General features: G+C 34.6%; 3 protein-coding genes across 4 annotated transcripts in view; 1 reads left to right on the top strand and 2 right to left on the bottom strand.

Annotated features, from left to right (window-relative positions):
* The window catches only part of LOC108732778 (QRFP-like peptide receptor), a 104030-nt gene that overhangs the window by 65474 nt on the left and 27379 nt on the right, over positions 1 to 11177 (top strand). The window lies entirely within an intron of this gene.
* LOC108732805 lies at positions 70 to 5875 on the bottom strand. The gene is made up of 6 exons (XM_018463768.2): positions 4687 to 5875; positions 4029 to 4280; positions 3502 to 3659; positions 665 to 1817; positions 321 to 572; positions 70 to 264 (listed from the first exon to the last, which is right to left on the bottom strand). Exons 1-6 carry the CDS (start codon positions 5819 to 5821, stop codon positions 101 to 103), a joined length of 3114 nt encoding a protein of 1037 aa, XP_018319270.2. The 5' UTR covers positions 5822 to 5875; the 3' UTR covers positions 70 to 100.
* On the bottom strand, positions 6961 to 11125 carry LOC108732779 (probable cytochrome P450 6a13). The gene is made up of 4 exons (XM_025976604.1): positions 11006 to 11125; positions 9332 to 10492; positions 7558 to 7809; positions 6961 to 7224 (listed from the first exon to the last, which is right to left on the bottom strand). The coding sequence occupies exons 2-4, from the start codon at positions 10458 to 10460 to the stop codon at positions 7061 to 7063; spliced, it is 1545 nt and encodes a 514-aa protein (XP_025832389.1). The 5' UTR covers positions 10461 to 10492; positions 11006 to 11125; the 3' UTR covers positions 6961 to 7060.

The following is an 11177-nucleotide window of genomic DNA, read 5'->3' as shown; positions in this document are numbered from 1 at the left end:
TTAACAACGTATTATTATATGAATTTTATTTATATCTATTATATATATAATATAATATAAGTATTATAGTAAAAAAGTCAAATAAGTACAAAGAAAGTCTTTAAAGTCGTTCTGCATTCAGCCACACTCCGCCCTTTACAGAAATGATAACTTGCACTGGATCGTATTCCATAGGCGTCTGTGTTTTGGCATTCAATGTAAACCTGTAATCCTTCAGGAGCGCTACTATAGCCACTTTTACTTGCATTGCTGCAAATCTTAAACCTGAAACAATATTCTAACTAAATACAACATATTGACTGCAAACATGGTTTTCTTACCTATACATATTCTTGGCCCTTCTCCAAATGGTAGAAACGCAAAGGGATCTCTCTTACTTTTTTCGCCTTCCGAAAATCGTTCCGGATCAAATTTCTCTGGATCTGGATAATATTCTGGGTCGTGGTGGATCCCGTATACAGAAATAAATATTCTGTCACCCTTTTTCAGTTCCACACCTGTCCCAGGGATTTTATACGCTTTTGTACACATCCTTGATAGGGCTGTACCTGGCGGGTGCTTCCTCAATACTTCTAGAGTATAAAAAAGTAGAAAATAAGGGGTACTCCTACCAAAACCGAGTATAACACTTTAGAGAAGTGCTGTTCACGTCCTCCTTTCTTACCTAGAAAGCATTTGTCCAAATATTCCATCTCCATAATGGCTTCATAAGTTATTTCTCCGTTATGTTTCTCTAAAACTGTGTTGATTTCATTCCTGAGTTTTTCCTGGATGTCAAGGTTCATCACCAATTCGTACATTAAAAATGTCAAAGCTGTTGAAGACGTTTCAAAACCTGCCACAAAAAACACGAATGCTTGAGCAGTTATTTCGTTTAAAGACAGTCCATCTTGCGAATAAAGAACAGTGTTACCAGCTTCCCCATTAGAATGTTTACCCTCTAAAGAAATCTTCTGGTTCTTCAACTGAATAAGAAGCTTCAAGAAATCTTTACGATCAATATTATGATTTTCTCTGTAATCAATAGTGTCTTTGATAATGGTACTGAAAAATCTTTCCATTTCCTTGTCGTGTACAGGAATCCTGAACAATTTCAACAGTTGTGGAACACAAAATGATAACAAAACTGTAATCCTCCTACGGAAACTTCCTTCAAAAATCCTTTTCCCGTACTTCCTAAACTCTGTATCCGGGTTCTTCAGGCAATTACAGTCTATTCCAAAAGCTACTGATCCAATAATATCAGTGGTAAATCTGGCCATTGTTTCTTTGATGTCTATGGGCTCGGATCTCCCAACACATTCGTCCATAAGTCCAGGAAGATGCTTGGTACAATCGACGATAGTTTCAAACATCATTTTAATCTTACCGGATGTAAACGTTGGAGTCAATTTGATCCTGAGGGCCTTCCATCTGGCTCCACTCAAACGAAACAAATTTCCAGTTAAGGGATCGACCTTTTCATTGATGTAGTTAATATGGTCGCTAAAACTTTGGAAATCTTTGACCAAAATGTTCTTGATGAGATCCAGATCAGAAATTAATAGGAAGGGTTGGAAAAACATAAATAACCCGCCGTACTTCAACCCCTTTGCCCTCAAGTCTTTGTACAATTGAGAGACCAGCATCCCGGACGATATTTTGCGAAAAAATGTAGGCTTGAAGTTGCCGAACGGAATCGTTGGTTCAAATGTGAAAACATTTTTTCTTTTCCAATAATCGAAATTCCACTTATAAAACAAAATTACGAATGTAATAAACGATGCAATTGTAACCGCGAACACTTCCAGCAAGACGATCATTTTGTTTCTTTTAAACTATTCTTGGATGCACTTTTGACAAATGTATGTAAAACATTCTCTGACTACTGGAGACTGTTTTAAATAAAGATACAAATACGCATCTTACTTACTTAAGTATGTTGCATAAACAAAGATTAAATCTATTTTTTTAATAGTTTACTTTAATGAGTATGTAGATAGCAGAGGTTTATCGCCGATAAGAAAGTTAGTAACGTTTTGTTTTGCCCATTTATCATAATATGAACTGATGTCTTATCGTTTTTATATTGGATACGCATTTCAAAATAATCAGATTGTTTAAAATGGCATACTGTAAATTCTGAAATTGAACTAAAACAGTAGAACAAAATACAAGCAAGTACTGCTAACGTACACCATTAATTTTATTTTATTATCAGGTTGATTTTTTTTTTTTATTAGAATAAACGGTGTAATGGTTATTCGCCAATGTCAAGGAATTTGTTTGTTTATTTATTTATTTATACACTTCATCAAAGGACTTAAAAATCCTTTACATAGAAATAATAATCAATATAGGTTATAATAGAAAGTGTACAATGTGCGTCCCCTCTATCTCCCGTCCATGAAGAAGGTTCCCGTTTTTACCTGAAGGGCGTGCTTTTGAAGAAATAAGGACTGAAAGTTTCGCCCTCTAGAAATTTCTAAAACAATCGACAACTTTAGAGAGTATTCTAAAGCATTCCACAACATTCTAGAATATTCTGGAATGTTGTGGAATGTTCGGGAACATCTAAGATCTTCGTGGAACATTCCAGAACACACTCGAATGTTGTGGAATATTCTAGAACATTGTGGACCATTCGAAGCCTTTTTTGTATTGATGGAGCTATATACTGTTTTATCCGTCGTGGGTTCCAACGTTCGGGAACATCCCAAAAAAATTTGGAATGTTGTGTAATGTTCGAGAATAGTCTGGAATGTCCCAGATCATTGTGGAACATTTCAGAACACTCTCCAATGTTGTGGAATATTCTGGAACATTGTGGACCATTCGAAGCCTTTTTTGTATGGTTGGAGATACCTACTGTTAGGGGTATGTAAAGCAAGATCTGTCGTAGGTTCCAACCATTCAAGACCAACTTTAAAATCATGTAGAACACTCAAAGTCGAAACTGTAAGGTCTATATTTACAATATTTAACCCTCACTACCATGTCTCTAACAGTTCAACGTGATGAATCATATTTAAACTCACAAAATCTCAATCTTATGAAGAAGTAACTCATGATCATCTCTGTCAAATGCTGTTTGGAAATATTGAGTATAGTTTGTAACAGCTTTAAGAACAAAATCGTTAAATATGAGCAAGTTTGACAGAGTGGATCTAAACTTATAGCTAATACGTACTATAGTTAATTATTTATTGAACGTCTTCCATTGTCAATGTGACAATAATTTTAGTTTTAATTTTAAACTTAAAATATATACCTAATGTAATCAATTAACTAATATCATTTGAATTTGTCCAATTTATAGTTTCACCCGAAGAAAGCAGTAAATTATTAAATGTGATGTCAAACATTTTAATTAAGCAACGCGTTCATGTAAAATTAGTAACTTATCCTAATTTACAGTACCAAAAAGTACCTACATATAAAGTAATTGTAACAGGTATTATACCACTTTTTTAGATGCAAAGAGTTAATTTTCTTAAAGTGAAAATTTAGATAAATTTATACTCTGCAGGGATCAACCCAAATGCCTCCTTTAGCAGTCATGATAAATTGAAATGGTTCCAATTTAATAGGCAACTGCGTTTTGGAGTTTAAAGTAAATTTATAATCCTTCAACATCGCCACCAGTCCAACCTTTGTCTGTAAGAGGCCCAATCGTAAGCCTAAAGAACAAAAGAAAACTTAAATAAACAAAGACACTTATCAACAATATAGCATATAAATTAATAAAACAATTTAAAGTAGATCATAACATATACTCAGTTTCCTTTTGGATGATGATGAAAATGCCATAGGCAGATAGAAAAGATAGAGGTATTGACAAAAGGGAGATAAGATGGGAGGACCTCTTTTGAGATATAAGAGGCTAATTAGAGACGTATTAGAAGCACAAACAAAGGGAAAGAAAGACCTAGATTAGATTAGGTGGTGTTAGCAAATAGTTGGAGATGAGGGATAATCTAATTTTCGGGAAATACAAATAATGAATCAAGATAGAAGGTATTGAGATATGAATATAATCGTCTTCTTACCAATACAAATTCTGGGGCCTTCCCCAAAGGCCAGGAACGTGAAGGGCGACCTTTTCCCTTTTTTCTCATCTGAAAATCGTTCAGGGTCATACTTTTCGGGTTCAGGGTATATCTCGGGGTCATGATGAATTCCATATGATGGTATCAAAACCACTGTGTCTTTTTCGATTGTTAAATCGGATCCAGGCACTTTGTATGATTTTGTACATTTCCTCGGTAAGAATGGTACTGGAGGATATTTTCTTAAGGTCTCTAAAATAAATATAAATATATTAAACTTTTTTGGTATAAATAATAACTCTTATGGCAGCAGCAATAATTTTTGCTCATTAATTTGAGGTTGTCTGTAGTGAGTAAAATTAATTTAAAAATCAATTCACAAACACATTGAATTAATGCTACAAAAAATCCAAAGTATCTCATGGAAAAGTATTTTTGTAATTTAGCAGACACGTATCTAGGGGGAGGGGTTATTGGGTTAATTTGCCCCCCCCCCAGAAATTAAAAGAATACTCTAAAGAAGAAATGATAACAGATAACACCATAGAAGCAAGTGGTAGTGAGGAAGATTTCAAAAATGTTTACTGTTTATTTGAAGTATGACTAGTCTCACTTAGCTAACGACTCCTTTCATAAAAGCTTTATCAGTTTTACATACCATACGTGCATTTATCTAAATAGGTCATTTCTTGTATAGCTTCGTATGTGATTTTTCCGTCGTGTTTAGCCAAGACCTGGATAATTTCTTCCCTAAGTTTGTCTTGGATCTCTGGATGCGTCGTTAGTTCGTACATCATGAAGTTGAGAGTGGTCGAGGACGTTTCAAATCCAGCAAAGAAAAAGACAAATGCTTGGGCAGCAATTTCATTCATGGTCAAACCGTTTTGGTAATAAGCAATCCCATCATTCGTATTGTTTTTATTAGTACTAGACTCAGTTTTGATCTCTTGGTTTCTCAGTTTCATCAGCAGTTGTATGAAATCTTGTCTCTCATATTTGTTTTTGTCCCTGTACCCGACAGTTTCCTTGGTGAGTCCCAGGAAAAAGTTTTGCACGTCCTTTTTCGAATTGGGAATGCGAGCGAGTTCGAGTATTTTCGGCATTAGCAGAACGAACAAAGTCTTGATCGCTTGGAGCCCTTCTACTTCGATCAATTTTTTCCCGTATTCTCTAAACTCGTTATCCGGGTTCTTTAAGCAGTTACATTCTATTCCAAAACCAACTGATGCGATTACATCGGTGGTGTATCTAGCAAATGTGTCTTTTATGTCAATGGGACTGTCTGAAGCTACAGCTTCATCCAAAACAGTCGGAAGATCCTTGGTACAATCCACTAACGTTTGAAACATCATCTTCAATTTCCCACTCGAAAATAAAGGAGTCAGCTTGGATCTTAGGGCTTTCCATTTGGCCCCTTTTAGAGAAAATAAATTCCCGCTGAGAGGGTCAACATCTTCGTTGATGTAGTTTGTATGATCGGTGAAATGTTGAAAATCGACAGTCAGTATTTTTCTCACCAACTCAATGTCGGTCGGTACAAAAATGGGCTGCAGGAAGAAATGGTAACCACAATATGGTAGTCCCTTTTTCTTAGCTACTTTATACACTTCGGCTATTTGTTCTGAAAACGTTGCCCTCTTGTAAAACTGATCTTTCGCATTTCCGAAAGGAAAACTTGGAGGAAACGTGAACACATTTCTTTTGGACCAATACGAAAAAGTCCATTTTAAATAAAGGACAAACGTCACCACACAAACAGCAACTAACGAAAGCAAAACAGGTATCACTATCATACTTGATGAGTGAATGAATCTCCGGCTACTCCGTGGACACTTTTAAATCGTAATATGACAGCGCACTTCTGCAAAAACAACAAACACGATGCGAATTATTTTATTTGCTAGTAATTGATGTTACAGTTTATCGTCGTAAACATGATGTTGCATACCTATTTTTAGACTACAAAATAAACAACTCCATTCTGCATTGTAACTAAATAACAATTTTATAATAAAATTAACAAAAGCCGGCAAACTAAATGCATTTTCAAATATACTGTCTCATCATCTTAAGGTCTTCAGTCCTAAGACTGGTTGAACACGCACCTCCACTCTTTCCTATCCTGAGCAAATCTTCGAATTTCCCTAAAACTAGAACATCCCACATCTAGGTCTACCTTTACTTCTTCGAACTCCTGTTTCCGCCTCTAATATGTCCCTGACTAGGCGTTAGTTAGTGTCCTACCAACCTATCTCGCCTATTTCTTATTGACTTTCATAGAGTCCTCTGTTCTCCTATTCTTTCTAATACATGTTCATTTCTAACCTTCTCTATCCACGGTATCCTCATCATTCGCCTGTAACACCACATTTCGAACGCTTCTAACTAGGGTTTGTCGGTTTTTAAAAACCGGTTTTTTGGAGAAAATTATAAAATTCGAAAACCGGTTTTTTAGTAGAAAATATCAATTTTCAATGTATGAATAACACTTAAANCCTTTGCTGAATAACTCGTTTCACTATTATAAAAATATTTACATCCTTATATGTGAAAATTATGCATCAACAACGAATAATTATTTTTAAAGTTATTTAATCCTGGTGAACTATTATTTCTTTGTTCTACTAAATTGCATAAAAAAATTTTACTATCAATAAAATTGAACAGTAAATAATTTCAGTCAAAAACTGCTTTTAATCACTCTAAATTTTCTGTTAAAATTTTTTGTTCGAATTACAGAATATTCGAGCAAAAAATTTTTTTATAAAAATTCGAAACCGGTTAAAACCGGTTTTCTGGAAAAATTACTATTCGAAAACCGGTTCTCTAAAATGTCGGTTTTTGTATAAACCCTACTTCTAACCTTTTCTTTTCCGCCACGCCCACTGTCCATGTTTTGCATCCGTACACCGCCGAGCATAAAACCTTGACGGTTTTTTTGAAACATATGTAACGTTTCAGTTTATTAAATACTTAATTTACAACACAAACATATAATAAACATTACTTTATTTTAGTTTATATTATAATTATTATAGTCGTTCGGCGTTTAGCCATACTCCACCCTTCACGGACAAAACGAATTGTACAGGGTCGTACTCCAAAGGTGTTTGTGTCTTATTATTCAGCGTGAATTTGTAATTACTAAGCAATGCCACCACTGCCACTTTCACTTGCATCGCAGCAAACCTTAAACCTGAAATTTAGCATTTTTTTATTTCTGTTTTCTAAATGCATCGAACACGGTCAAGTAAAAGACAGAATCATTAAAAATCCATAAATGGATTATTAATAACAAAATAATTATTTAAAATGAATCGGCAAGTTGTAAACTTCAATGTTGGATAAGACAACTAAGTAACAACTGTAATTATCTTAGGTTCTTTGTCAATTAAAGAAAATGATATAGAACTGACGTATTGACGTAAAAAAATAGGGCAATTATCGTAATAAAAGTTTGTTTTTAATTTGATAACATTCCGAAAAGTAATTTATTAAATGATGACTTAATAAATTCGAATTTTCTTACCAATACATATTCTGGGTCCTTCACCGAAAGGTAGAAACGTAAATGGGTCTCTCTTGCTCTTTTCTTCTTCTGAAAATCTTTCTGGATCGAATTTTTCCGGGTCTGGATAAAATTCTGGATCATGATGGATTCCATATACCGAAATGAACACGTTGTCTCCTTCTTCCAGTACCACATCAGATCCAGGAATTTTGTAGGTTTTTGTACAAATCCTTGACAATGACGCAGCTGGAGGATGTTTTCTGAGTATCTCTAAAAAAAGGACACATTCTATATCCTTATCTATTTGTGAACAGTAATATAATCTAGAATCTTAACTAAAATTGTACAAAGGAGGATGGAAAAAAGGGCTGTTAGGGGAAGATTAATTTGGGTTCATAAGAAATAGATGAACGCGAGAGGTCATTCTAGCTTCACGGAAAACAATAGAGAAAACAGTAGAAAAAGGTAAGAGTGCGTACATAGGATTTGTAGATTTAGAAAGAGATTTTGACAATGTTAAATGGGACAAGATGTTAAATATACTTAAAAATGTAGGGATGAGTTACAGAGATAGAAGAGTGATACTTAGTTTGTACAAAAAGTAAGAGACAGTTACAGAGCTGGAGCTGCAACGTAGAGAAGTAAATATTAGGTAGGGAGTCAGACAGGGATGCACACTGTCACCGTTACTTTTTAATCTATACATCGAAGACGCCATCAACATCATTAAAGACAGTACAACTGTAGGGATAGATGTGCAAGGGCAAAAGATTAGTATGCTTAGATTTGCAGATGATATAGCAGTATTAGCATCTAACAAGGAGGAGTTAGAGATAGCTTTAAATAAAATGGAAGCGGTATTGGCAAAACAACATTATATGAAAATAAATTAAAGTAAAACAAAAATTCTGCAAGTATGCAAGGGAAGAAAAAGTAGGAAAAGAGCGAATATAAAGATAGGAAATTAAATATTAGGTATCTAGGAAGTTAGATAATTCGCGACGAAAGGAATAGTAGGGATATAAAGTAAAGGATAGCTCACGGTCCAGTCGCCTTAATTTAGATATTTAGTTGTTACAGGCAAATGATGAGGATAACATGGATAGAAATGAAGAGATATTAGAAAGAATAGGAGAATATAGGACACTATTAGAGGCAGAAATAGGAGTTAAGAGGAGTAGAGGTGGACCTAGATTAGATTACTGTTCATAAGTAGTTAAGGGTGTGGGTTGTTCTAGTTTTGGGAAATGCGAAGATTAGCTCAGGATAGGAAAGAGTGGAGGTACGTGTCCAACCAGTCTTAGGACTGACGACCTTATGATGATGATGAATATAATCTAGGTCTAGCTCTACTCCTAATAACCCCTGTTTCTGCTTCCAATATATCTGGAACTAGCCCTACAAGCCTGAGAAGGCGTTTTTTCGCTTACTTCTTATTGATTTCCATAGTTTAATGAATAAAAATTTTAGAGAAATTTAAAACGTTCTGTTTTTAAGGGTAAATATTGGTGTCAGCAAAATAACTAATGCGTAAGCGGGGCAGATGCCCCATCTGCCTCAAGAAGTATTCAGAACTATGTTCCTATATGCTACAATAACCTTAGGTTATATGCCATCAATTTTGGGTGGTACAGGTGAAATTTTCCTCATTATGACTAGGTCTTAAAACAAAAGGAATCACCAAGAAGTTACTGCTGTGCAAAAATAATGGAACAGGAAGGTAGTAAGGAGAATTTTGATTATCTGACAATTTTCCCCAATTATATAGTGTATGGCATTTTGTTACAATTACCTTGAAAACACTTGTCCAAATAACTCATTTCCATGATAGCATCGTAAGTTATTTCTCCGTTATGTTTCCCTAAAACCGTATTAATTTCATTCCTGAGTTTTTCCTGGATGTCGAGGTTCATCACCAGTTCGTACATTAGAAATGTCAAAGCTGTTGAAGACGTTTCAAAACCAGCCGCAAAAAACACGAACGCCTGCGCAGTTATTTCATTTAGAGACAGTCCATCTTGCGAATAAACGACTTTGTTATTCTCCTCGTCGGAACCTTTACCTTCCAATGAAATCTTTTGGGTCTTCAATTCCATAAGCAGTTTCATAAAATCTTTACGATCGATATGATGTTTTTCTCTGTAATCGATTGTATCTTTAACAATTTTTATAAAGAACCGCTCGACACCTTTATCATTTAGAGGTATATTGAAATAGTTAAATAATCCTGGCACGCATACAGATGCTATGCGTTTACCGACTTTCACAATGCTTCCTTCGAAAATCCTTTTTCCATACTTTCTAAATTCCGTATCAGAATTTTGTAGGCAGTTACAATCAATTCCGAAAACCACCGATCCAATAATATCGGTCGTATATCTGGCCATCGTTTCTTTGATGTCTATGGGCTCAGATTTACTAACAAATTCGTCCAGGAGTTCCCGAAGTTGTTTCGTACAATTTACCATTGTCTCGAACATCATTTTTATTTTCCCTGACGTAAAAGTCGGGGTCAATTTGACCCTGAGGGCCCTCCACTTAGCTCCTTTCAAACTGAACAAATTCCCTGATAGAGGATCGACTTTTTCATTGGCGTAAATGATGTGGTCACTGAAGTTTTGGAAGTTCCTCACGAATATGTCTTTCACAAGGTCCAAATCTGTGACTAGAAGAAGCGGCTGTAGAAACATGTAAATTCCACCGTATTTTAATCCTTTGCTTCTTAGAAGGTTGTACATGTGGTACAGTTCCATTGAAAGTGATGTTTTCCGAAGGATGGTGTCGTGAAAATTACCCAGGGGTATCGAAGGACTAATTGTGTAGACATTCTTCCTGTTCCAGTACTTAAATCGCCACTTGAAGACTATTATCACAAATGACACAATGGATACAATGAAAATTGCTAGTATTTCCGCACTCATGATCTTTTAAACTCGTTGGATCATTTGTAAACCTAATGTAAAAATCGTAAAAACAAATAAATATTACTTAGAAGATTCTGTTACTTAAAAAGTACCTATCGCACTTGTTGCTTCTGTCACACCTCGTAATGTAATAGTCAAAGCATTGATGCGTAAAACTAGGAACCCGGGTTCAATTCCCGACGAGGGCGTGACAACAGCAACAATTTTTTTTATCATGAACTAACGCCATCCACAATAATCATTACCAATTTTTTTCCCTAATTAATTTGAAATAATCTGTAGACGTTAGAAAATTTAATTCACATTAAAGTTTAAATATTAACAAGCATTTCTTTCAAAAAGACCATATGAAATTAAGAACAGAAATAGATATTTTTGGAAATTTTGCATGTGTCCTTTCATTCTTAAAAGAACTACTTCAAATAAATTTTATCTTTGTATAACAGTAGATAATTAAATAAATTCTGCCTTTATTAAAACAAATTCATTTTGTTTAACAAATAATAATTTATTAGAAATTTTAAAAATATTAAATATCTCACCTGTCTGAAGTAAGTTTTAGGTACACCCAAACACTAATTTATTACTACATGCGATTACGAGAACTTCAAATCAACTGCACGATGATGTGAGTTACAATTCTGATGTTGTTATTAAACGTAATCATTTTTGCACATCTATTTAACATAGTAATTTTACTGGCAGATAATTTAA

Source organism: Agrilus planipennis, unplaced genomic scaffold (genome assembly GCF_000699045.2).
Source record: "Agrilus planipennis isolate EAB-ADULT unplaced genomic scaffold, Apla_2.0 scaffold68, whole genome shotgun sequence".
NCBI classification, from domain to species: Eukaryota; Metazoa; Arthropoda; class Insecta; order Coleoptera; family Buprestidae; genus Agrilus; species Agrilus planipennis.
Note: the sequence above shows the minus strand (reverse complement) of the source record. Positions and strands in the feature narration are given on the sequence as shown.

What these genes read in the sequence shown, in the direction of transcription:
- LOC108732805 (XM_018463768.2), bottom strand. Translation starts at nt 5,821, where the DNA reads ATGATAGTGATACCTGTTTTGCTTTCGTTAGTTGCTGTTTGTGTGGTG. An exon ending in TTTGGGTTGATCCCTGCAGA is followed by an intron (nt 1,818 to 3,501) that starts GTATAAATTTAT and finishes ATCCAAGAATAG; the next exon opens with TTTAAAAGAAACAAAATGAT. An exon ending in AGGGCCAAGAATATGTATAG is followed by an intron (nt 265 to 320) that starts GTAAGAAAACCA and finishes ATATTGTTTCAG; the next exon opens with GTTTAAGATTTGCAGCAATG.
- LOC108732779 (XM_025976604.1), bottom strand. Translation starts at nt 10,460, where the DNA reads ATGAGTGCGGAAATACTAGCAATTTTCATTGTATCCATTGTGTCATTT. An exon ending in TTTGGACAAGTGTTTTCAAG is followed by an intron (nt 7,810 to 9,331) that starts GTAATTGTAACA and finishes TCCTTTTTTTAG; the next exon opens with AGATACTCAGAAAACATCCT. An exon ending in AGGACCCAGAATATGTATTG is followed by an intron (nt 7,225 to 7,557) that starts GTAAGAAAATTC and finishes GCTAAATTTCAG; the next exon opens with GTTTAAGGTTTGCTGCGATG.